This window comes from Diachasmimorpha longicaudata, chromosome 3 (genome assembly GCF_034640455.1).
Source record: "Diachasmimorpha longicaudata isolate KC_UGA_2023 chromosome 3, iyDiaLong2, whole genome shotgun sequence".
In the NCBI taxonomy this organism is placed as follows: Eukaryota; Metazoa; Arthropoda; class Insecta; order Hymenoptera; family Braconidae; genus Diachasmimorpha; species Diachasmimorpha longicaudata.
The window spans coordinates 11,774,440-11,801,732 of record NC_087227.1 but is presented as its reverse complement, the minus strand read 5'-3'; the positions used below and the strand labels follow the sequence as shown (position 1 = coordinate 11,801,732).

The window sequence follows — 27,293 nt, the reverse complement described above, 5'->3', positions numbered from 1 at the left end:
TTCGGGGGCTGTCGAGTAATTTCGTACTAACGTCACGATAAATACTTTCGTGTCTTAAAAAACATATAAATAAAATATTTTTCACTTCCTAATTAACCATACAAATTAATGGAAGAAAAACCCTCGATAGCCTTCAACAGTGTCTACTCGATATTGTTCACAAAAGACTGTGCGAAGGAAAAAAACATGTAGAAAACTCTCTGTCGAGGAGGAAGGAATTAGAAAAAAGCTGAGCAAGCTCTTTGGAGTGGCCTCTTGTCGTGTGTACCAGGGGGGCTAACCCGTGCCTAGCTATCCCCGCTCTACAACCCACCGTCCACCGAGAGCCTCATAAACTTTGCCCCGACGTTGGCACCGCCTTTTCCACGGTAATCACACTATTCCAGTTGCATAATGACTCCTAGTGCATCTCGCTCTGGTCTCATTTCTTGAGTAAAAAAATACAATATTATGAAAACCAAAATTACTCACGAGATTCATAATACTCGGGGCATAAAAATTTTTCCATCAGTTAGTCAGGACAAAAAAGCCATTTAAAATATTCGTAGAGATGCCATTCTGTCGCGTAATGTTTTTAAACAATTATTCTTGCAGTATTTTATAATTTAATGGGGTGTAGTAGGGCAATCAACACCAGGGTTTTAAATTTCCAATTTTTGTTGGCTGACCAAGCACAACTTGAGAGGAATCATGAAAGGGAAACTCAAGAAATTTCGTAGGATAAAAAAAAGATAAAAATTTCCTCTAGTTCTTCTCCACGTGATAACCCTATCCCTCTCGTGAAATTTAAAACAGCAAATTTACTCGGCAATCGTAAATTCACCGTGGGAAAATACTCTCATTTCTTCCTACGGTGTATAATGTGAATCCACTCACCTTTCATTGAAGTTCTCTCTTTAGCTTGGAAAAAAACGTAAAAAAAGTGAATTTGTTGTGAATATAAATGCGGTAGATAAAATAAGATGAAAATAGTGATGATGGAAAGGGGCGAATGGGCTTGGGGTGGTTGGTTTTACAAACATTTCTTTTGAGGATCCAAGTGACTGACAATACCGGAAGCGTTGTAAAACGTCTGGAATTTTTTTTACCCCTTTCTCTTCTATTTTTTCTACGTTTCCTAGTGACGGGAATGGTGTGTGTAAGGGAGGGGGACACTTCCTGTTGAGCAATAAAAATGCTTTGAGGAGAATTTCTTGAGTGTTTCAATGGGTATTATGTGGACGCGCTCATGATAATTTCTCAGCTCCTGTAAATGAGAGTTCGGGGATTAATTAAGAGGGTAATGAGAGTGATTAATGCGATTTTCACTGGATTTGAGATAATTACACGGATTGCGATGGGATTAATTGGGGTGGGGGTGAGAATGACTGCATTGGATGGTGTTCATGTTTTACCTGGACACTGCCCAATATTTTTAATTAAATTGGGATTTAAAAAAAATTTTATGCTCAATTTCCGTAGTAAATTTAGCAAAAGATGATTTGTTGATTTGAAAATAAATAGAAGTAACATTTTTCACGGAAGAATAACGCGGATGTATCTAAGGAACAGTTCATGCAGTGACTCTCGCCTGAATGGGAAATAATCGGAAAAATATCCAATACCATTCTGCGCCTGTTTTTTGATCTGGTTTCCGGGGCAGATTTATCAGTTTTTTTTTTCGGGATTGTTCAGGAGAGTGGAGGACTTGCCTCTGAGAAATTGTAACGGAACAGAGAGAGCGCCCGTGACCCTCTTTGACCGCACGTGCTCTTTTCCTTTGTCTTGGAGTCGTTGATCCAACGAGAGAGGCACAAATCTTGTGATATTAAGTTCAAACAAAGGCCTAGGGTTTCATTTACGAAATGAGGAAGAGGTCGATGTATTCACAACAATTTTGTACTTAAAAATCTACGCTTTGTTCTTTACTTCGGGATAATTACCCTGAATTATTCAATCAGTTCGGGAACCATCCACTGTTCTGGTATTGAAATCATTTTATTGAGCAGAGACAATTTAGCTACCTCTACTATTACAACGTTATATAGACAAAATGATTTAGCGTAAAATGGATCACATGCCATTATATGTAAGACATTTTACTTTACGGCAGTTTACATTATATTGTCGTTTTAGGAAGGATAATTTATTATGTAAACAACTCATTGCTCGAGTACCGCCCAAAATAATGAGTCATAACCCTTTATCATGCAACGTTGTCCCTGTGAACTTCCCGGGTATTATGAAATAAAAAATTTAACATACTCCGCGAATGAATGAATAAACGTTTCAATTTAATAAATCAGTATCCGGTGTAATCGATAGGCTCTTTTGCCTCCAAAAATATTATATCTGGATTTTCAAAAGTTGATGAAATCCGCTATTTCAATTTCATTGATAGTGATCCACCGACCTTTTCTCGTTCATTTTTAAAGGAGTACTAAACCTGATAAATACCGGGTGAAGGCAATTCACGTGATACTGAGAGTCAGATAAAAATAGAATAAGTATAAAAGCTCCCACCGGGTTGGAAGGGATCTTTTGAATTTACGAGTGAGACGATATATTCCCCTCATGGACACTGAAAAAAAAAATCAAAAAAACTTTCCCAAATATCTGGGTCAATACATGAGCTCGATTGACGTCGATACGACTCCCTTCTGAAAAATGTCACGAAACTATGATTAATGCCCAGTAATTTCTGTAATTGGATAATTTACGTGAGATTTAAAGTGCAACGTTGAATATAAGACAGATAATCGCACTTCCTGCGCCCAGTTTTGAACAAAGTGCTAGAGTGATAAAATAATGGCGCTCTTCATGAGGGATACAGTTTAGAAGGCGTCCCATAAAGTGAGGAGACTCACTGTTAATGGTGGAGTACAACGTACGGTTTTATACCGATGTTGTGCAACTACTACGAGTAGCGGAGAAAGTAACAAATAACAAGACGTCATGACGCCTATTTCATGTGCAGTTCAATCGTTATGTATGAGAGAGTCTTCTGTTCGATGACTCGAGATTGAGGATTAAAGTTTTATGATTAATGGGGGATCGAAAATGGCTGTTCCTCAGTAGCCGTTTCCGTTGCCTCACACAAGTTATGCTTCATGGGTTTTTCTACCATAAAAACAACGTTTTCAGGTGATCGGCAATTGATGAATAAAATTTTACCGGAAGAATTCGAGATGTTGATGGCGCGTTGGTTGTGCAAATTTTTTATTGAATACTTTGATCATTATGTTCATGCATCGATTATCTGTGCACATTGAGCATCCGAACAGCAGTTGTCTATTGTTCTCAGATTGTCAATAACGGAGTAATACTGTCATCAATTGAAATAATTCAAGCGTAGTCTTCTAAATTGTGGCCAAGTGTATTTGACTCAGTGTCAATGATAAATATTCCCAACTGGAACAAGTAGAACTATTAATATACCCATCTCAGTGAACTCATTTCAAAATACACGTGTTCAAATAAATGGAACGCTTTGCACCAACTTTAAACATCTAATAAAACAATTCGAACAATTGCGTTGAAGATTAATTATTATTTAGAATGAGGTTTCTATTTTTCTTGCCATGAATTTCGTGGAAAACTAAATAAAACAACAAATACCCCCGGTTGTTCACTGCGGTAATGTTCAACGTCAAATTCCCTAAATCCTCCGTCATCATAAAATAAGGGGTTATGAATTATTCAATTGAATTATTTTTCTTTCCACCTAGACTTGTTTTCCCATTAAATTCATGTCTGTTTGAGTGCTCTTCCCATCCCCCATTCCCTCATTCATCGTAGAATCGCTCTGTTGCAATCTCATCGAGGCAGATAGCGAAAATTAAAAGAGAAAAGCAGAAGAAAAGGGGAAAAAAGGCTGCATGTACAGAAATACTTTGAATGAAAAGAATGAGAGAGACGGCTCCAGACTTGCGTTTTGCCTCTTTAAATGCGTATGGTATATGTGTGTGTGTGTGTGTATGTGTGGGTCGGCGAGTGGGCGATGCTTGCCCTCGAAGCGTCGAGACGCCTCCGGGGGGAGAATGGAACCGACGATGTAACACGGTAGGCATCCGAATATGTAGTTATGGTTGCGCAATTTTCGGTTGGAAAAGGGGGGGTGGGCAGGGGGGTTGGTAGCACGCGAACGAACGAGATTGCGTCGTCAGAGTATTTTCGGGCGACAATAACAGATTGGAAGTGGGGAGAACAGAACATTAATCATTGTTACACGTTGTATTAACGAGATGGGAAATTTTTTCGGGGGGGAATTTATTCGTTGAATATTTCAAGGTCTTGTAACTCCGATTATTGCCTTTTTTCCAAATAAACAATTTTTGGTGACTGATTATTCCATCGAACATAAAGAGAGGCAAACAGGGGGTGGGAGCAAAAGGGGGAGATACATGTGCAAAGCAGTCTGTTTTATTAAATACTGAAATTAAAAATACGGTAATGATAAGCCACTAATGTGTTAACACTCCGTAACAGTCAAAATGACTAATTACTATAACTCGAAAATGTGTTCATTTAAAACGCATCGATGTATCGACATTATTTAATTCCCTAATTATCACCTATGAATGATGTGAGAATGATTTCACTGCACAATTCCCAGGATGGAAGGAGTGTTTATCATAGATGTACCAAGCACCATATATATATATGTATATAAATACATATATATTGGTCCCCAAATACCTCGGTCATTCACCAATATTAAACCGTCTCGAAACCACTATATCACCCCCCCCCCCCCCCAAAAACTGGCTAAAACTCCTGTCTCTCTCTCGGTTCCCTGGAATTCTCCCCTCGAAACATGGATCCCCTAAACACACCAGGGGTGTCCGCACCCTCCCCAGTGTCTCGTGCATGCATACATTGAGATTAGACCCCGTAGAGTGGCTGCAACCCACCCACACCCGACAAGTGGAGAAAAGGTCGTCAGTGGAAGGACAAAAGTGAAAGAGAATTCGAGGCTCACTTCTTCTCGACATTTCCAAGGGTTTTTTTTTTTTTTTTCGAATGAGTGCTCCTTGCACATCACCCCCTTCCAAACCCTCTTCTATTCCTTTGCGACGCCTCGGTAGTTTCGTTAAAAATTCAAGGCGCAATCACGTACGATGAATGGCCTCTGAACCTTAAGAGGATCTCCTCCACTTCAGCATCGGGTTTGGGTCGGGGTTGAGATGGCGACGAGTGAAGCCGTCAACCCTTCCTCATTTCTTTTTCTCTCCTTTTCATTCGTATCCGTCCTCGTCCATCGGGAATGAGGGGGATGCATAGGTAAATCTGCGTCCGGGGGAAAATGTTCTGGGGGTTGGGAGGGGTCAGCAGTCAGTCGTAGGGGAATTTTGTCTAATATTTATCGTGAGCTGTTGAGAAAGTTTGAAACGACTCCTCCGAGCATTCTTTAGTTCTGGGAGTAGTAAATAGAGGACTTGGGAGGGAATTTATGGGAATGGAGAATTGGGATTTATTTATTTATGCATTTTTAAGGGGATTAAGGGGTTTTTTATTGGACACTGTAGAACAAATTAATGGGCTCTATCTGAGATTGAGAGGATTTTCGGAGTTGAGTAATTTATCACACTAATAGGATGTAACAACCTTTTACTGCTATGCATTCACATGTTTTCTTTTTGAAGTGTCAGTAATTTCACTTTATTGTTGTTTGAAGTTTAAAAAATGTAACAATCTATCTTGGTAAATTTTCTAATGGTCTATATTATTTCGATAATAAATTGTGATATGGGATAATGAGGGTAATCGTATGCTCATTTTTTAACACTTAAAAAGTATACCTCACTGATTCATGTCTGAATCATCAAGAAGGAAGTGCGAGAAACTTTCACAAGGCCACTGCAAGATCATTAAGATTTGTTTTTATGTTCCATTCTGACATGAGTGAATCACTCGGCATTGACGTAAGACTATAAAATCATGATATCCAAAGGGGTCATTACGAAGTCAATACTCGAATGTGAAACAGCATTTTTCTTGTCGTCATATACCAGAGGACAGCTCAATTGAAATGAGCGCTCTAAAGTCAATGTTTTTTTTGTTTTTTTTTTGCCTACCGCTTGTAAGGAGCCCCGTAAACAATTAGAATTTTATAAATCGGTTGTAACCTGCGTTGTTCTTATTTCTTGCAGAATCCAGCCAAATTAATGCTCGATGGCGCGCGCTGGTACGCAGCGCTGGAGAAATCCCGCCCCGGAGTAAGTATACGTATGTACAGTATCCATCCCACACACTTAACCATCATTAAAAAATATGTCGTATCGTTGTCTTTAGAATAATGAATTTGCATCCCACGTGTGCCTGTACTCGCATGCCGATGGATTGCTAGTCGTAATTTGCGAATCGCTGTTGTCACGTGTTATTTCATTCCACCTAAGGCATCGAATTCGTCATTCTCGATTTTAATATTTCTCCAGTGATGCTGACGAAAACAATGGAAAAACTCCATCCAATATCCGCATCTCCAATTCATGTCCCCAGAGTTTGTCCTAAATCCACTCCATAAATTCCGAAAAAGGAAAAAATAATAGGAGGAAGAAAAACAGAAGGAACTTCCCAACTCATCAAGACAAACTGTGTCTCAACTTTGCCATCTAAAAAAGTTGAAAGGGTGGACATTCTTGAGAGATTCCACTGACGCTGCAGGAGACAATTCATACTAATGAAGGCCACTTGGTTATTGGGACATTATCCTTATGGCATTTGTCAATTCCACAAAGAATTTCAAGATAAAATATCCACCCACCAGAAGGAACATTATCTTGTTTGAAACCCAGGAAAATGTTCGCTTCGAAACCAAGATATTGATTTCATTTTTCTCCATCCGTTTGACAAATTCAAGGAAGAATAGATTTGTCCTTGAAAATTGCTTTTTTCTTCTCCAATATCCCCAGACGTTGTGGAATAAAGGAAATCGTCATATTGAACCTTCCGACTAAAATTCTCCAGCTATTCAGTGGAAATGTCTATTAATTTGTTCGCTCCAGTAGCCGCAAAAATTTGCTGATGAACCGGGCTAATTGAGGCCATTTAAGTCTCGCGGTCTTGACGATATTAAAAAATGTTTCTGAAGGTGATAATGGAAGATTTAATGCACGTTGAGAAGCCACTGGAGAGGAATGGAATTTTTAATAGTGTCTTGCATCACAGATATTCCTTCTTCAATAAGACAGATTTCTTCTCCACTCCATTCCTCGCATATTCACAAACGGAATAAGTAGATGAAATACATTGTCTGAATTTTTCGTCATATCTTGAGAAATATCTCAGGGAGAATGGAAATATGAATGAAAATAGTTTCATTGGGGAATTTTCTATGCAAAAAATTCTAAAAAGTCTCAATTTTTTTCGTCGTGAATTCCCTGAATCGTGAAAGGCATCCGAATATTGGAGATGTTTGTTACATTGTTCTTGTGAGTCCTTATTGATAACAAGAGAGAAAGGGGAGATAGAGGGACGAGTGTGGTCGTCTTTTTTTCGCGAAGAGCGAATTTCCGATGATACACATTGCAAAAAATGTCATATGTTCAGAAGAGATTTTCTCTGAAGTAAAAGAAATGAGCGTATGAAGCCTTTTTCAATTTTGTCGTTTAGCGTCCTTGGTGATATCTAGAGAAATACCAGAGATAGATCAATAAGAGAAATCTCATTTTAAAGGAGCGAATATTCTCCACGACAAACATTCCGAGGAAATTTAATTCTTTATCGAGGAATTCGCTTTGATGTAGAAAAAATGAATATGCGAAATCCGCTTTTCAATTCATTTTCTCCTATGCTTGGCCATATTTGTGCTATAAGTAAAGATCCAACATCAAATTTCATTTCACTTTGAAGACCAGAAATTCCCCAGTTATTCACATCAAAACGAAAATTTTGTTCAACTTAACTGACAGAGAAATAAACGTATGAAGTGTTCATATCTAGAAAATTAATAGAGATACACGGGTGAGCGTGTTTTCATTTGCACGGGACGAATATCCTTCATAATATAAACTCGCAAACATTACTTCTCAATGAAGATAAATTTTCTTTGCTGTTTAATAATATGAGACAGGGTTTTTTTCATCATTTTTTGTACCTTTGTTTATACCTAGAGGAGATGTAGGAATATAGCCATGTGCTAGGTCTTATTCGAAAAGGGGTGAATTTCCCCCCATACATATCCCTTCCACAACTTCAATCTTTAATGAGAGACCCTCCACCCCCTCCCTTCGTTATTGCAAGCAATGAATGTCTTGTCAAAACGTTTTCATTAAATATCTTTTCATGTATGATCATGTGTGCCTGAAACTTGTACGTCTTTTACTTCATCTTTGGATGTCCTTGTTCATGCCTTAAGGAATAATAGAGTTACAACAGTAAAAGCGTGCGCTCACTCTAAGAGGCTAAAATCAATATACATTCCGTAATACATCTCTTGGTAATGGAAATACTTCCTCTATGTTAAATGAGCACAAATACCTTATGTTCCTTCTGGAGAAGTAGTAATAGAGATGTAACAATCAATGTGATGTCATTTCAAAAAGGACCGCATTGTCTATGAGACAGATACATATCTTGGAACTTTTTTTCACATAATTGTGCGTCAGAAATCTTGTCCTGAATCTTCACATGCTCTTGCTCCTATCGTTAAAAATAATAGAGCCATAACGGTGAGGGTGGTCTCATTTGAAAGACCTTAAAATTCCCATCAACAAATATACGAAGAAGCTTAACTTTTTGATGTACCTCTGCCCAACATAAATGCTACGAAGATACAAAATACCTAAAACCGCAGACTCAAAAAAAAATCCAAAAGCGCCAAAGCTATTTCACCAAACCATTTGTATTTGCCTACCTTTTCCGAAATTCTCTCTTCTCTTCCACAAAAAAAAACCGCAATTTTCAGCCTCTTTACCTCTCCTCCAAAAACCTAAAACACTCCAACATCAATTACGAAGGCATTAAACCATGTAAAATGCCCGAGTGACCGACACTGATGTCCACCAACCCCTCGCCGTTCCCTCTCGCGCCGCATCAATGAGGTAAACCAAGAATGAACCCCAAAGAGTAAAGTAGAGGAGACTCTGCGAAAAAAGCAATGAAAAAAAGCCAGCGTTGGAAGGTTGAAATGAGAGGGTAGTCTAGTCTAGAGGTTCGAGGGGATGGAGTGGTTGTAGCCAGACGCACTGCCAGGGATCGATACGGTCGTAACGACGCGCGTCGTAACGTTGGATGAAGAGTAGAGGGGAAGGGTGAGCCAAGGGACCATCTGAGTTAGCCCGAAGCACTTCTATAGCTGAGACAACTGAGACACCAGTAAGACACGTCCCAAGGTGTCTGAATGCATCTTGATCCGGCAAAATTGATCGATTTGATGCTGGATTTGGATGGTAGGGGAGATTGTCTCTTGGGGTACCAAAGGGTTCTGTGTCTGAATCTGGAGCCCATTCCGTGAAATGACGTACCAAGGACTCCTGACACAGTTAGAGTGATGTCATTGGAAATCAAGTGTCTCAGGGGAATTTAACAAGAGATTTTCCCCAAAATCCATTGAGAGGTGAAATTTATTTCTTGGAGTGAGTTTGTATGCAAGTTCTGATACTTGTACATTGGTAAATAGAAATTCTGAGATGTTTAGAGAATTATACTGGAGTAGACAAAGTAGTTAGAAACATTCAGCAATGTTTTTCTCTAGTTATAGAAACTTTTTGTTTATGTTAATCAACATTACCCCCTTTCGTTATCATAAGCGAAAGATGCCTTGTTAAAAGATTTTCATCAAATTTTGACAACAGCAAGACATAATCCTCAAATTGATTGGAAATTCTAATGATGACAATGAACTCATGCACGAGTGACGTAAAATACGAGTAATCCAAGACAAATTGGATAAAAAAATTGGTAGAAAATGGGATACGTTTCAAAGCCTTTGGGATTGTCGGAAAGCTCTTTCCCACTAGTATTACAGCTACTACCTTTTATCCAACGATGACATGTAATCGATATCAAAAGAATTTCCAACTAGATGGCTAGTGTACCAGACCTCTCTGATCCGATAATTTCTAACAACTTTATCGACTATGTTCAACTTTAAAACTGATCATTTTTTCTTGATGCGAGGGGTATCGCAAATAATGGACAATCATGGCTGGGTGGTATGCTAATTATACTCCGCCCGTTGGGAATTTGACCGTGTACTGGCAACTGTTATCATGTAACTCGTAATGGTACCTAAATAGCAATTACATTAAATTTGGCCGTTCAATTGATCATTTTTTTCATGTCCTAACAAAAAATTACAACCTACATTGAGTTCAACTCCTTTCATTGTAATTATCTAGGGTGATATGATTGAAAAACGCCTCACTATCACAATGATTCGAACTTCAACTAAATGTGAAGGATTGATTCTTTCCAAAATAAAGCAGAGTACGTTGAATACGGTTGATTCCTCCGGGATCATCTGAAAGCTCCGCTCCACTAGTATCTCAACCTTTCCTGTCTCCGACAGTGACACGTAATCGATACCAAAAGAAACAATTCCCCGTTTCTATCCATCCTGAATTTAAACGAGGAAAAAAAAACATCTCAATGGTTTTCCAACGTCAGCCTAATTATGTCATGGCTGTGAAGGACGTCTGAATATCGATTGGACGTAGATGCTAAAGTAAAGCATTTTCCGATGTCTTCAAGATGACTGAACGTAAATAGCTTTAATTAGTCATGCCCATTGGAAATTTCTTGATCCAGGGTTTTGAGCCAGAAAAGGGTAATAATTACATAGTAGCCCGCTTATTGGCAAATTACTATAATTGGCCACGTATAGTCACTGAATCGAATTGCGATATCCTAGAAATTTGTGAATAATTTGAAACGTTCTAAATAATCTTCGAGGCAGGACAATAGTTGAAGGTGAAATAAACATCACCCTTAAATTATTTCTAAATCATAGCAGTCTTACCAATGTACAAGATCCGTACAAGTTATATATTTTTTTGGACACAGAAGAGAAATAGTTTAGCCACTTCTTGAGCTAGAATTGGATCTCCACCATTGAAACATTTCAAACCCTTGAATCGATTTCACGCTCTGCAATCTTCATCAAACAGTTCATCTCCTAGACTCTCATTCATTTACTCAACGTTTTAATCCTCTCTCCATCTCCATCATCGCCAGCTCCCTCAAAAACAAAGAGCTGAAAAAGTTAAAAAGAAACTATTTATCTTATACCTCCATCCACCTTATCTTCAACGATGGGAAATACATATCTCAGACCTTTGCAGAACTTGAGAATTGAATATATAAGAGCCATCTCCAACGAACAGGATATTTTTTCAATCAAAAGGATATCTCCAGTAGATGGAAGAAGACTTAAGGGGATAGGAAAAAGGGAAAAATGATAAAGAGGGGAGAAAAATTCAGTGAACGTTCATTGCCTCAGATGAGGGTAAAAAAAAGGGACAAAGAGGATGGGAGATAGGAAATTCGTTTGACCGACGATTATTATTCTTCAGTGAGATCGATCACGAATACCATCAAATAGAGATTAAAATCTGTGTAGCTCAGTTCTCCTATTGAAATCATCCCTTTGCTATATCCCCACCATTTAAAATTACATTTTATCAATAATTTCGCCATCCTCATTCATTTCTACAGGAATTCTTCCACCTCATTGATGAAAAATCGTGATGAACTGGGTTTTTTTTCCTTTTTCTCTATAGTCAGTAGTAAATTTGGAAAATTTTAGGAGGGAAATAATATCTCTATACATTCAATATTCTCTCCCTCTCGTGCTAAGGGATCGCAAACGTCCAGAAGCCTCAATTTTATCCGACATATTTCACTCGTCACTTTCCCCCCTGAATTTGATTCGTGCATGAAAAATGAACGATAAAATAAATTTGACCAAGGGATTATCATACTTGAGTGCAAGATCGATGGAATATCATCAGCAGCATGTAGATTGAATGCTGCGCGCGCGTCACCCGTTGGAAAATTCAGTGACACGAGGATTCTCAATACACCTGAAGTGGTATATGTATACCGAAAGGTATAGTACCTATATAGTTGATATATGGTATACAAAACGATGAAATCCAAAAGCGGATGAGGAAGCTATCAGGAGGCACCGGTTGGGTACCGATTGCTCCGGGCATCGTTAACGAACACAAGATATAGAGGTGGTAATGAACGTCACACCCATCCAATTCCATGGGAGTGAGTGGTTGAAGGATGATTGGTTCGTTCTCCACATATCAAGGACCCTCATCAGTCGTTGTGAATATTATCATTAAGATAGTAAAATGATAGAGGAGGTGGGATTGATATTTGTGACTGGAGAATACAGCTCTCGATCTATTTGTGGATGATTGCAAGGGAAAAAGAATTCGTTGTGGATGTTTTTCACAGAGAAATTTTTCCGGAAAAGCTTTGATCTCTTTGAGGCCTTGATGATTTGAAGGGGGGACGGAGAGATGATAGGGCCGTTGATTTATTCAATCGATAGTTGACAGTGTCCATAAAAGAGCATAATTTGATTTTCAAATGCCCCAGGAGTAGGTCAAAATGAATTTTCCGGGGAGAGATGCTTGACTATTCAATGAGATTAGTTCTGACCGATTTTCGGGGGATGATTTGCATATTTTTTAGCCAAGACAATTGTAAAGAAGTTTCTGATCCCACAATTTGTCCCATCCTCAAATTCTTCTGAACACCTGACATCTTGTAATCTGCATCATTTCTGGAAAAAAAATTATTTCAACACCACATTAACGAAGTTTGCCGACCCGATTGACCCAACTAACCAGGAGAAGCCCTCCCCTCCACCGAGATCATTAGACCAGGCATAGCTACAACGTTAATGAAGTGACCCAGAAAGTTGTGATCGGACGAGCCACATCCCCAGAGGCCGAAATGCGCGCGTTCAATTCGATTAGCCCATCAGGTTGCCCTCTCATCCTCCATTATCCTTTTCCCTATTTCCTCTATATATTTTTCCCATTTTTTTCCCCTCGAGCCTTCTCGCAAATATCGTGCACGACGTGGATTATCCCATTTTCCTCTTTCATTTTTTTATTCCACCTTCGTCTTCCTCACCTATATACCAACGAGTCCTGATTGGATGGGCGGGAGGGTGAAAAAAAACCAATATTGAGTTAGAAAAATAGAGTGGATGAGGTTTAAAAGCGGAAAGTAGATGTCTTCTCGTCTTACGTGACCCTGTAATAAGCAAAAGGTCGTAAAATACATCATTTATGACCTTCGTCATGCTTTAATACACTTTAGATATTGCGGTGATGATCGCCCACGTGCGTATTTACCAAGTGGTAATTGCTGTTGATGATCGGTATCGTATGGTATGATTGATTGTGCCTTGTTAATGGGAATTGAGGGTGATAACGGGGTAAAAGGTGTGGCGAATGATTCTTCTTCGGTTTATGTGGCTGATTGTGGTCTCATTTGATTTGATTTTAATTGAGGGCCCACTGTTGGTGAGCATCATCACGAGATGATAGCCTCTAATGACATTAGACAACTGATGAAGCAATGGACCGGATTTTTTTTCTGCATCTTTACCCCATTGACCTGGCAATGTGACATTTATGAGAAATGAGAACAAATAGCTTTATGCCTCATCAGCCCTTCCTTACATACTGGATTGATAAAATCAATCCTCACGAATTTTTAGCAATTAGATGATGAGATTTAAATGACTATAGTTCGATTCTATGTTTTGTCATCAATTGCAATCACACTCTCACCCACATTCCCTTTATGCGCCATCCCATTCACTCCCCCCATCAAGATTATCTTCATTTCCTTATCCAGTGTAATCAGATTCCGGAGACATACCCCAATTAGTAATTCCCTTCAATTATTGAATGACAAAATGGCTTCACAGGGTGTAAATTTATCAAATCATCTCCAAGGACGGCTATTTCGAGAAAAATTATTTTCCTGACTCAATTCAATTTTGAAAAATTGATTTAAGGATTTCGTATCGACAAACCACAATCATCATTAAATTTATGTAAATGATATTTGACCCATATAACCACCCGACCCGCAGATAGAGACTTTGCCAGATTGTGGGACTTGTTTGTAAATCATGAATGAAAGAGTTAACCACTATTCAATGGATTGTCAGCAGTGGCTTTTAATATTTCATATCATATTGTGTAATCATTGTCGTTACAAAAATCGGTTAAAACTATAGAAAATTGTTTGGGTTTTGTTTTATAAATTATGTTCCAGAGGTGACGATGTTCAACGATCGATCGAACTGCTGGACAAGGTGCTCTCCGAGTACGACGAGCACGGTACAGAGAATAGTGGAGTCAGTGAGATTGAGACTGGGGGTGAGGAAGGTAGCAGCGCCTCGGGCGTCGGTGAAGCCGTTGATGAGGGCGACGCCGACGCCGATGGGGAGGCACGTCGTGGCAGCAGTACTGAGCCAAGCATCGGCCTCACACCAGACGACGAGAGCCCTTCTCTAGGTTTGCATACATTTTTTTTCTTTACTTATTTGGTTTTTATTTCTTGGCCTCTTCTCTTGGGTTTACATTTGGTGCGTTTCTATTCTGAGCGAATGTATACGTGAAACTTGGAAAAATAAATAATACTATTGCTTTTCCTCTTTCACTGGGTGAGGTAGAAAGATTCTTTTGGAGTTATTTTTGAGGCTGGGGAGAACAAAGCACTGGAGATATGTGAATTCTCGAGATTTCGCTGAGGGTTGGGTAGGTGGGTAGTTTCCGGTTCAAAACACTAGCTTTGGAGAAATTTTGAACGATCTTTATTTGACATAGCTTAACCCTTATGTCTCCCACATAAAAAAATTCTTGAATAAAATTTCAGTTGGAATAAAATGATTTAAGATCCTTGAGCTTCGACTAGTCTCAATATCAGACGAATATTTATTTTATTCACACGCTTTTCAGTGTCTAAAAAATGTCAACAAAGAGTTATGAAATTGAGATATTACTTTTGTCTGTGAAACCATATATCTTGAGGATTGCCGTGACATCACCTGCGGCCAGGGTAACCACCCGAAAATGCACTTTTAAAAATTCACTTGGAAATTGTCTGCAATACGATTTATGAAGTAATGCATCATTTTTACATGGGATCTAATGTAGAGGGAAAAGACAGCGGACATTATCAATAATATGGAGATATTCTTTTCAAGTAACTTTATATTATTACTTCTTCATCAACCTGAGGCGAATAAAATCAATATGGGATTTCCGTCTTGTCTAAATTGTTTATGGATTGTTCCAAAATTTTGAACCGGAAATTTCCACAATCCACCAATATCAAATGTTCAGTGTTATATATTGATGATTATGATGCAGGGCATCAGTCCGAAGACGACGGCTACATGAGTATGAACGGTAGAAAAGCAAAAATGGCATTGGTAGTACTTCGTCCCGTGCCGGATTGCCCCGAGCCCCAGGAGTCATCAAACACGACGAATAATGAGTTTCCACCGCCGCCGGAAGAGGCTGAACGCATTATCTCCACACTCCTACCCATGTAAGTATATTATCCACAATTTGTCGAGCATTTACCCCATCGGAGATATTACATAACGAGGGCAAACACACACACGTCTTGTGCTGACACAAACTCCTGAGAGCCTACGGCTCCTCGGATGTTGGACTGTTATTGTTTTTCTTGTGAGATACGAGTTGTGTAACTTTGAGTGACAAATTGTAGACATTCTGCTACATTCATACACATTCAGAAGTAGTTGTTGCATTCTCATGCGTAATTAAACAATTTTACAATCGTATACATCTTTTCGAATAGATTTCTCTCATCGTTTACTAATGAGTTAATGTTTTTAATTTTCTATTCTCCTTCAAAAAGCGGTTGTACCAGAATAATTTTCAAAGATATTGCATTTTTTGAAGATGAAGCTTCTACCAACGATTATTATAAATGTGTTTTTTAATATCATATTTCGCCAAATTATTCCGAGCATGTCTCAGCAAATGGAATTCGTTTCCAACGGACAAGTTGTCTCGAACCAAGAAAAACTTCTCTGGGAAAAGTACATTATTCCGCCACAAACCCCTGGTTTTACGATCTACATCCCTCACAATAATTTCACTTGACTACCCAAAACATTACTCTCTCATTGGATGATTTTCAGTGTCTCACCGGGCAATACCTCGAAACGTCGCAGCACCGGTACTAAAAATTCACGCAGATGTGACAAACAGGCGGAAGAGTCAAATCGTAGTCGTCATCATCGTGGGTACACCGTGACGATTCAAACAACTCTCGTAAGTATGCCAAAATCAAGCCAGAATTTATTAATACTGGGCGAACAATGCTCATTTCCTCACTCTCTTCCTACTATTCTTGTATAATTGGAGATAAAAGCAACTCTTACGGCAAATTTTTCCTCCCCATTCCTTCAATTTTTCCTTTCTTCTTAATTCTCTTCTTTACCCTTTCAGGGAGAACTCTTTTATTAATGTCGAATGAAAAGTTTACCGGTGAAAGACGGAAATAAAAGTTTTTTCATAAGAATTTTTAAATCCTTATTATAAACTTCAATCAAGAGAAGGAAAATATTCTTTATTTTTCGCAGTAAAAGAAGTTGAATTTATTGTTATTTGGTCTTAAATGGAGGCAGTAAATTTTTTAATATCAAAAATTTTTCAAATATTTAGGTTTCATTGCCTAGCCAGCATAATTTCAAGATAATTAAGCGGTTTTAATAGAACTTAGTGCATGGAAGTGTTTCATCATTTTTTTTCAGAACAAAACCATTCAATGAAATTGAAATAACCTCTTTACCCGGATCATCATTTCCAACATTCCTTCCATTAAACCAAAAAATGATATCTTTCCATTTTGACGAGAAAAATTACTTTCTACAGCCAAAAACACGTCGTCGAAAGTTGCACAGCTTATGGGAACGTGCCTCGTCCTCCGACACTCGTCGCACCTCTGCTTCAAAATTCTCCAGTCTTCCCCACGACGTTCCCATCACGTATGACTGGATCTTCGCTTCGACTCCCACTTACGTCCCTCCTTCTGCCTTCTCCCATGAACGACATCGGAGAAGACGATCTTCCAACCATTCTGATCCTCCAAATCCCCTGAACCATCAGAACGATCACCAAAACGACGTCGGTGATCACCAGAACGATCTCAAAGATCATCAAAACCCTCGATCTCCCTCCAAAGAGCATTCTTCGTACCACACCACCGACGTTCCTCTCCCGAATCCCTCCCACAATCCCAAAGAAGACGATTACGATGACGAGGAGGATGAGAACGAAGAAGAAGTTGATGAAGATGACGAGGAAAGAGCTGATGAGGGTGACGATGATTCTCGAGTCGAGCAGAATCACTCGGACTCGAGTTGTGATGGCAGATTCTCAAGAAGACGCCGGAGAAAACGAAAGGGATTGGGTCGTGGTGCATCGGAGTCCGAGTCCGAGCGTTACTCAATGCCTAGATCATCATCAGTATCGGTGGAGCGTTTTTCTATGCGCGCAAACTGCGACTCTTCCGATTTTTCTCGCGCTAATTCCACCTCTAACGAGAGGTTTCACTCGGATTTTTCGCTTGCCGTTGCCTCGGCCAGCTCCAATGATCGAGTCTCTGCACCGACCTCTGATCCTTTTTCAATCAGGCATCTGGATTTTGCAACTTCGGCTTTCTCTCTAGGAAGAGCTGACTCATGCTCGGAGAGGTTCTCCGATGTTTACTCCAAGAATTCCGACTTTTCGACGAGAAATTCAACGGACTTCAGAACACAGAGCGAGGAGGAGGAGAGATTCAGTGACGACTCGCTGGAGGAGATGCTGAGAACAGTACCACCGCCCCCACCACCTCCACCACCAATGCCACCACAGCCGAGTGTCTGCAAGAGGCACTCAATCGCATGGGAGGTCTCTTTGGATGAAGATCCGTTGTATGCACCGGGGAGTACGAAAGTCGTTGGCAGACGGCGGAGGAGGAGCAGTGATGTCTCGAGTGTCGGTTCAGTCTCAAAACTTCGAGACTTAGATTTCGACTGGCAAGAGCCACACCGTCGTTCTACAACCGATGACGACCTGATTTCTCCTTACTCCGCGGACTCTTCCACCAACGAGCTTGATCACCCCCTCTCAAAGCGTGATTATCCCACCAAGAATGGAACCTACGTCATTAGAGGACGCACCAGAAAGCGCGAGCGCAAGCCCCTCAACATCTCCCCAGGTGGTACCAAGAGCCGAAAGGATCCTCCAGATGGCAGCATCCTCAAGCGTTACTCTAACACTTTTGATGACATCAAGAGTTTGCTGAGGGAGGGCCGATTGGAGGGCCTGAACGAGCCACCGCCTGACTTTGTACCCCCAGTGCCACCAGATCTCGTCAGGGTCCTCTCTCTTCCCGCCTTTGACGATGACAAGTCACCAGAGGACGATCTCTCTTGTCACTCCAGACGACACCAACATAATCTTAATAATTTGGAGGATTATCTGTCATCATCGTCGTCAGCCTCTTCACCACCACCTCCAGCACCCGATCTCAAGTCCAGGTGTAATGGTGTCGCCACCAGGGGGTCTCTACCAATGTCCAAAAGCTTGGACATTCAGAGTAGCAGACACGAGCCCGATGACATCCGAAAAATTAATAAAAGAGCTTCATCCATTTCCAAGAAGGATAATCGTTTTGAACCCTCGAAAATTCCGGTGAATGTTCTGATCGAAGATCAAATCGTCAAAAAGGCATTGAATGAGAATCGGCGACAGCTGGAGAAGGTCAGTGATGCGATCAAAGAGATTGAGAGTGTGAAGAATAGCGAGAATTTTGTTGACGCCAAGAGGAGAAGTGGGAGGAGGGATGAAGAGGAGGAGGAGGATGCGGGAGAGACTGGGGAGGATGAATTTGATGGGAGGAGGGAGAGGCTCGAGGAAATCGTTTATGGATCGGGCAGGAGACTCAAGGAGGTAGAGGCGCTAGGAAAGAATGATCAGAGGCAGATCGAAAATGTCATTGATGCCATTTTGGAAGACTCAAAAAATCCGGATTTCCAGGTTAGTAATTGCAAGTTTAATTAATTTCTTTGTTTCTTAATTTAGTCATTTTGACAGCTACTTCTATAGCAAGGGAAAGATACACAATGAGACACAATAATGTTCATTTAATATATTATTCATTAATTACTCCAGGTTAGCGTCGAAGTCCTGGAATTCCCTCCACTCCCGCCCTCTCCGGTGGAAGAGGCTGACGAGGAGTCTTCGGACATTGCAATCCCTCCAGTGGTGATCACTAGCCACTACGGATCCCACAGAACGCGCCCAACTCGAACGATTGAGTACAGACCACGAGTACCCCCACATCGAACAGCACTGGACTTAAAGGATCACAGAACATCTTTGGACACAACTAGATCTATGGATGCTGGCTATACCAGGGGTAGGAGGACACCTACAGTTCAATCGAACTCCAGACGAGACGTTCCTGTGGAGAGACGAACACTTCCCACTGATCTTCCAGGTATTCTATAGGGCAATGTAGGGGAAACCCCTGGAAATTCACTAAAAAATTCTGGAAATTTTATTCAACTTGATGTATCCTATTCGCTCCTCAACTACAATGTACAATGTAAGTGGAATTGCTCAGTTATTTCTCTTTTCCATTCAGGCCCATCTCGGCGAAGAACATCGACCAGGGCCTCACCCTCTGGTGATAATCCCATGGGGACTCCACTCATGGGCACAATTGCACCACCAAGCAACTCCGGAATGCAAACATCATGTTCACTACCTGAAACTCCAGTTTTCGCTCGGGGCAGTGACATCACCAGGACCCCACAGCATACTTCAGGGAATACTTTGTCAACGACAACTTCAACAAATTCAACGGCTGCAACCCAGCCCAGGAGACAACCCGGATGGTATGCACCCACTACTGCCACCACCGGAGGGTAAGGGGCTGTTTGTTTTGGAGTTTACAGACTTGAAAGGGGGGAAGAAGGGGAATTGTCTAATTGAATTGGTGAGGAAATTTCCGCTGGAAAACACGGTAATTTGATCAATGCTGGAGGGAGCGTCTGACAGACGTTTAGGATATGCCTTTTCATGGGGTTTTGGGGATTACTGGACATCTAGGGGAGGAGATGATATCGGAAATTTCGATGGAGTCGTATTAAATTTCGTTTTATTTGAGAAATCCTTCTAACTCCATGCACACTTAAGATTAATGTCAAAAATGATTTCAAAGAAATTCTCACAGAAATGAAAGTAAAATAAAAATAGGCGAAACTCTCAACAATCATGATTTTTTCATCGGAACTGGAATGGAAAAAATATATTCTGCGCAAGACAATTGTCCAAAACGTTTTGGTTTCTTCTCCTTTAGGTACAGACGGAACAATCCAGGCCTGGAACAAGCGATAATTGGTACCGAACTACTTCGCCTAGCTGGTGGACCAAATCGTGGATGGTATCCAACTCGTAGAGCTGGTAATCAACCACGTCCAGCGTCAATAGAACACTTAGAGCGTCTTAACAGTGCCTACGAGTCTCGTCTACCAACAACTGGAGAACAGAGGAAACCACTGACACTACCAACTAACATCACGCCCAACAAATACTTCGGTCAAAGTAAGCACAGCACAGCAGCTTCCGGTACACGTGAGGCACTACGGCGGGTCACTAGCTTACTCATCAAAAAAGGTAAGTAAGGGGTTTAATGATCAATCACCATCCCATCAAACGTACTTTTGTTGTTGACAACGAGGGTAATGACATCATAATTAACATGAATGTTTGATTATTTAATTCTTTATTTAATTCTCATCATCCCTGGTAGTTTCTTGATGATACTTGAAGGAAGAGAGGGCAATTTCATTATTAAATACATGTATTCTCCTTTTTCTTAAATTATTAAGGAGGGGAGGATTAAAAGATAATCCTCGAAGTAATTCCAAATTTAATTAAAACTTTCTATGACAGGTATTTAGTATTGTGTAGCATTTTACTTTCCTTCAACTATCGAAATTAATGTTTAGAAACATAAATGCATTCTCCAAGTGATTAGAAAAGCTTCATATCTGCCTTTTGCCTGGTACATGGCTTCACAGCAAGTTCAGTAGAGTTTGAGACCCCCGATTCATCCCCCAAGCTAAGGTTTATCCTAAAAACAATTCACTAATGTCTCTCCTTTCGGAATGGCACCATCTCTACAGTTCTAGCTCTTCGCTATTTAAGATAATTGTAAAAAATGACGTCGATGATTTGATAATTCAAAAAATTAATCGAATTCCTAAAAATTTGGATCAACTGTCTGTCGTCCCATAGTTTTGATGATTCCCTTGAAAATGATCTTGAGAACACCTACGTGCCTATCGAGTCCGTAAGCTGTCTCCATCTGCTGGCAGACTAACACATTATCCCTCAAAATCCTCACCACGTACTATAAATTCTACCCACATCACTACAAATGGTGACCTTGGGGCTTTCAACCAAGAGGACAAGGCCTACAAACTTGTCTCAATGTCTCCGATCTCGTCTCTCTTTCCTATCTGGTCATTCCAGGTTCCTCCAAGGCCTCTATCGAGCGCCCAACATCAATTGATTCCATAGAAATTTTTTTTTCAATCCCATTTCATTTTATCTCTCGGACTTCTAGAATCGTGGAAAAGAAATTCTTGTAATTACGCATTCACTGTGCTGTTCCCAATATCATTAGCACAGGTCATCTATGAACTGTCAATGATTGTTCAATTATTTTAGATTATTTCGACGATCAAAAGACCTAACCATCCTCACATTAACCACGATTAGTAGATAATTCTTCGGATGTTTCCGTTACCTTTAGTTTATTTACAAAAAGGCTCCAGTGAATCATGAAACATTTATTTAACCTTCAAACAAAATCGTTCACGAACTTCTAATCATGATCATTAAGCTCATAATGATTTTACATATAAAATAAATTCTCAACATTTTCCAACCCATTAAAAAATATTAAATCAATTGAACTCCTAATTTAAAACAAATCGATGACTCATGTTTTCATTGCAATAATCTCAAGATCTGAAATAGCCAACAACATTAAAACCGCTTAAATTTCAATAATTAATTGAAAAACGACCAAGGGGTCTCCGAACTCCACAAAATGACATTATTCTTGGCGTGATGATTTCTCTGATGAGCTGTGCTCGCCCCTACACAATGTCTTTGCACAAAACCGGAAGAAACAAAAAACAGAAGCAAAAAAATGACTATTTCCGGCCCAGACATTGGTGTCTCCTTGCAAGTGAAGCATTACTCGCAAACGGATCGTGTCCTCGTTTTCCTAAGCAATCGAAACTCACCAGTGGGGCACAAAACCTTATCACCAGGTCGTGGCATCGAGCCATCGAGGAAGTTTGCGGTGGAAACAATGCACCCAGTGCAAGTCATTTAACCAATTGTTATCGTTACTTTATTTATGGACTGTAGGTCTTATCAGTTGGCGTGGGCTATATGCAATGTGTTCAGGTTGTCCAACATCTTGGGAAACAATAAAGTATAGATGAAAAATTTTCACGAACATCTCAATTGAAATAGAAAGCCCTTCGTTTTTCCTCTGCCCTGATTTTTCATCGTCTTTCATTGGAAAATTACCGATGGAGATTTCCAGAAATAACTGCCAGGGAGACATACGATTCAATCGAAAGCCTCTATTTTCGAGTAACATCTTGTTATTCCAATACCTTTAAGGATTTCAACTCTGAAAGGATCTCTGTGCCGATTTTTTCACCGGAAATTTTCATGTCTACACAACGCCCATCCCCCCCAACCATCCCTCCGAATCCCCATGAAACCCAGGGAAATCCAATTGTTCCCTTCAGAAACTCGATTTTGTCGAAAACTCGATTACTTGCTGCCTTCCCGGCATTAAAACTCCTCGGAAAAATCCTCTTCGTCCGGAAAAAATCCAGTAAAATGATCACATTACTAGCCGAACCTCTACTGTAGCTAAAAAAAACTTTACAGACACTGAAATCATGAGGAAAGCGAGATTAACAGCTAACTGTTCAAAAAAATTTTATCCCTGAGAATTCTGGTTCAAAATCATCAAAGTTTCAAGAAATGTATAAAAAAATAAAAAACCAATTTGAATAAAAAATGAGAGCAAAAAAGCCGAGAGGGGATTAAGAGTAAAAATAAAGACGAAATGGAGACCACCGGAATGTTTGTCCTTCTAAAAATATGATGGACCAACGGAGGCCACCATCTGTCTCAAAAATATATAAACCCAGGTCACTGATTATGCCAGACAAACCCCTTCTCTTCACCCAAGTGCGAGTTTTCCAGGGAACAAAGACCAGAAAACAGAAGTGAGGGAACGGGGACGTAGCAAAAAAAAAATGAAAAGATAGAAAAGCCAGAGGCAGGAATCGTTACTCCCAACTCGTCTGCAAACTCGTCTGCATTCACGATTATCTTCTCTCCCAGTCGCACTCAGCCTGTTTACCACTAGTGCAGAAAAATCCCCTTTTGCCTTACTCCTTTATTTTTGGCAAAAGAATATTCTCGGCTATTTCCTTCGGCCCCTTCGGATTATCGTCAAAGAGGCATTGGTGCAAAAAACTTGAAAACGACATTCGAAGTGTCCCAACCATTCCAGACAGAATACTCGAGGTGTTCAATGCGGATTAATTTGCAATGCCTTATTATCCGGTTGATGGTCACCCATTAATTATGAAATAAGTATTTTTATTAGGGAGATAAAGGATAAACTAATTGATAGCTTTATTTACTGTAACCAGACGAAATTCTGTATCTGCTCCCGTTCCTCCCATACAACGAGACCTGACAATAACAACGACACAACCCAGGCATATTCCCGAGACAATAAAAACTCCCGAAACAATGGAATGATCCAAAGGAGAATGAACCGTAGCTGTGAGATGAACCCATTGGAGATAACTCCACGAGTGAGAGAAATATATCCCACCTCCTGTTGACTTCACCCAACATTATTGATTTATTCCAAGGGCGAATAAACTCAACTCGGTACACGGCAAATGCCAAAAGCAACCCCCAACAGCACAACACAACCACCATCACCACCCACTCACCCCCAGTTCTCTGCACGAGGCTTCCTGCTCTTTTTTTTTATTTTTTGTTCTCTCTGCCTAATCTGCACGAGCATTCATCCCCCAGAAATGAAGAGTCTGCTTGGTGAAACGTGCGGATTGAATAGAATTTTTTCCCATCATTTTTCATCCCTTTTTGATAAGATAAGTGGTAAGGGGCTGGACGCACTCGAATTTCCCTAATTTCACTCATTTATTGCTTCTGAGTAGAAGTTTTGTTATTCGGCAAATTTAGATTCTGCATTTTGGCACGTATGTGCATGGAAAAAATATTCTTCAGTTATTTGCTAATGAATCGACGGAATTGAATCTCATCTTTCATAAATATACGTCAATTTTCCTGGCGTTCTAACGAAGCTTTTTCCTTCTTATTTTTATCCACTTCGTTATTCTATCAGTTAATCGAGTTTTTGAGTTCTTCGTGATAATGAAGTTGGGATTTAATCGAATTCAGGCTCATCGCTTCGTTCATGTTTGCTTCAATGTTTGATTTCACTGTTATCAATGTGCGGGGGAAGTCCCTGTGAATTTTTACCGACTGGTACAATCATCCGGGTCAATGTTGACCCCTGCACCGCAGGATCGAAAGGTAGTTCAGTAGTTTAAAGTAGAACAATTGAATAGAATAGAAATTTCTCTTCTGGAGATGGCCCAGGACTGCAGTATCGGTATGAAATATTCCATGTGCAATAGCTGTAATTTTATATTTCATCTGTGGCTTATGCGATTATAATGAAATTTTATACTCATTCTGCTTCATTGTATCGCTAATAAGGAAAAAATCTGCTTAATCTTCGAGATGAAAGAATCAGCGAATGAGGCGATTTTCGAAAGAAAAATGGGTAGACCCTTTGTTGTTGAGAGCTGACTTCATAGAATCGTATCATTCATTCACAACAGGGGGGTGAGATAAAGCAGATTTGTTTCACTGATTAGGAAAAAATATAGTCGCACTTTTTTGTACAATTTATGATGATTTTGGGTTTAATCAATGGGATGGTGATTTAATGCGAAGTACTCTCAGAGAAATTATTTATTTCAATGAATGAATCCTTAATCGCCATTGAGCTGGTGGCTTTGAACAATTCGAAAATACTTGTGAAACAGATGACCCGGGTAACTTGCCAAAGCGCTGAATGCAATTCGGTCGAAAAATTTGAAGATTACTTTATTCAATCGAAATAAATAATTTCTGCGGGTTTGAAATAACGAGAGTGAGAGAGACACTGAGACAGAGATAAGAGAGGTAAGACAAATCCACACCTCTTACCCAACTTGGGACATGTATGTTTGTTCAGGTCGTGTAGCGCTTCTTCATGCAGACGCTTTTCAAAGTTGCACAATGACTCAACTTTAAAATGAACGTTTTATACTTGCCCTGTTGGTACATTATGCCACCAGTAATAGATGTTTTTCAGAGTTGGGGAATGTGTTAAAACTTTCCTTTTATTCATCACCAAAAGCCAGATTTTTTGCTTCCGAATGGAACCCTGTAATTGTCCACAATCAGGTTTCCTTTTTTTTTTTGTGTTAGGACCATGAGATATAGACTAAAGCTCCCGACTAGTCGATTACCAGTTCGTCTCCCTCTATATGCATGAATTTATTTTGAAATTCTCTTGTGAGGGATCAATCAGATATCATAAACATAAACTTTCATACGATTTATTCACTGGAACCAATTGCAATTCAAGTTCATCACGCTGTATAAAAAAGTCACTTGTTATTTTCGCGTTACTTAGTCTTGTGCCCCGAAATACTACTAATTAGTAACTAATTAAGTCTTGATAAAACGGTGATCAAACCCAGATTGTACTACCGTAGGAAAAAATAGACGAAAAAGATAGTGTAGCAAGAATAAAAGCTGACAATCCATTCGGAAGCAAATTGTTCGTTTACCAGCAATAATATTTGTACTCATTTATTTTGAAAATGTCATAATCTTTTATTTTATCAAATTCAGAGATGGAAATAATTTAGGGAATATTACTCATGCAGCCATTCGTCTTATTTATTCACATTTATATTTTTTCTAAACTTCTAGTTTTATTTGTCTTTCCATCTCATGTTGTCGAAGTTCTTGCGATAATGAATGTCAGGAAATATTAAAGATCCTCGATTTACTGACGGTTGTGTAATTTTTTTTAGGAAGTGGAAAGGAGGCCAAGGGGTCAGGCAAGGACAATGTATTTCCATCAGGTCCTTACTCCGGTGAGTACTAGTGTCTGAAATTACTTCGAAGCCATGAATATTTCAGTGGTGACGTAGCAAAACGTAACTGAGACGAAATAGAACGAGTCAATTTAACAGGTCTAGTTATCTCGCTGGGAGTTGAAATTAGAAGAAAATGTTGAAAGACTTATTTGTAGATAATTTAACTATTCGCAAAAAATGTATTCTGGAATTTTCTGCTGAAACCACTCATTACCAATTAAAGAATGAGAAATGGTTAAACGCGGTGAATTCAAATGGAAATGCTTTTATTAATTACTCAACTGGAAATTATTCCCGTGGTGAGTGGAGATACAAAAATTCCGTTAATCATTTTTGGAGGATATTTTCACATTCCCGAGAATTTCACCTTGCCTAGTACACGTTTTCTGCACGAATCACCAGACATATAGTCAATTTTCACCTACCAGCATTCATATTCCTCGATTTAATTATCCTGTCTCGAGCCATTTTTCATTACTTCGAACTTCACTTACATAAACCACATTAAACCGAATGCCGGACGCGTAGCGATCCCCCGCCTGCATTCAAAGTAGCCCCAACTTCCGCCCTGACCACCTCGAATCACATTCAAATATCTTTATTCTAAAGTGTCTCTTTTGTTCTTTACCCCTCTTCCAAATCTCAACTATCACCGTAATTTCTGTCATTGTCTTACAGAGAACTCCAGCAGAATTCCGACAAAGGGACCAATTGAATCATCCGCCAAATTCTTCCCCTCTCTCCGTGAATTAATCGTCAGATCGAGAAAAAAAAATATATAAAAGTCGGAACCAATCCCAAAGTGAAGTGCAGTCTGCACCGGAGACATTGTTTTTCCCCACTTGGAACAAAATTTGTGAAATGAGAAACTTACGGATTTTAAAACTAAAAAAATTGAGCTCCAAGTGACAACACCTCGCTGTTATCACTCATGTCATTAACATTTTCTTCATTCATTAACTGATAACGATATAGTTCATCGAGTCGACGCGTAACG

At 39.7% G+C, this 27,293-nt stretch overlaps 1 protein-coding gene across 5 annotated transcripts in view; it reads left to right on the top strand.

Moving 5' to 3' along the window:
- Window positions 1–27,293, top strand: part of LOC135160184 (zinc finger CCCH domain-containing protein 18) — a 52,003-nt gene that overhangs the window by 17,138 nt on the left and 7,572 nt on the right. For 4 of the 5 annotated variants that reach the window (XM_064116457.1, XM_064116454.1, XM_064116455.1 and 1 more), the window contains 9 exons: window positions 6,132–6,197; window positions 14,236–14,477; window positions 15,336–15,516; window positions 16,139–16,271; window positions 16,875–19,025; window positions 19,161–19,488; window positions 19,636–19,918; window positions 20,353–20,669; window positions 26,231–26,293. In XM_064116457.1, the coding sequence (XP_063972527.1) occupies window positions 6,154–6,197; window positions 14,236–14,477; window positions 15,336–15,516; window positions 16,139–16,271; window positions 16,875–19,025; window positions 19,161–19,488; window positions 19,636–19,918; window positions 20,353–20,669; window positions 26,231–26,293 (3,742 nt within the window). In that variant the 5' untranslated portion in view covers window positions 6,132–6,153. The remainder of the gene's footprint in view (window positions 1–6,131; window positions 6,198–14,235; window positions 14,478–15,335; window positions 15,517–16,138; window positions 16,272–16,874; window positions 19,026–19,160; window positions 19,489–19,635; window positions 19,919–20,352; window positions 20,670–26,230; window positions 26,294–27,293) is intronic. The other variant, XM_064116458.1, reaches the window with a different exon arrangement.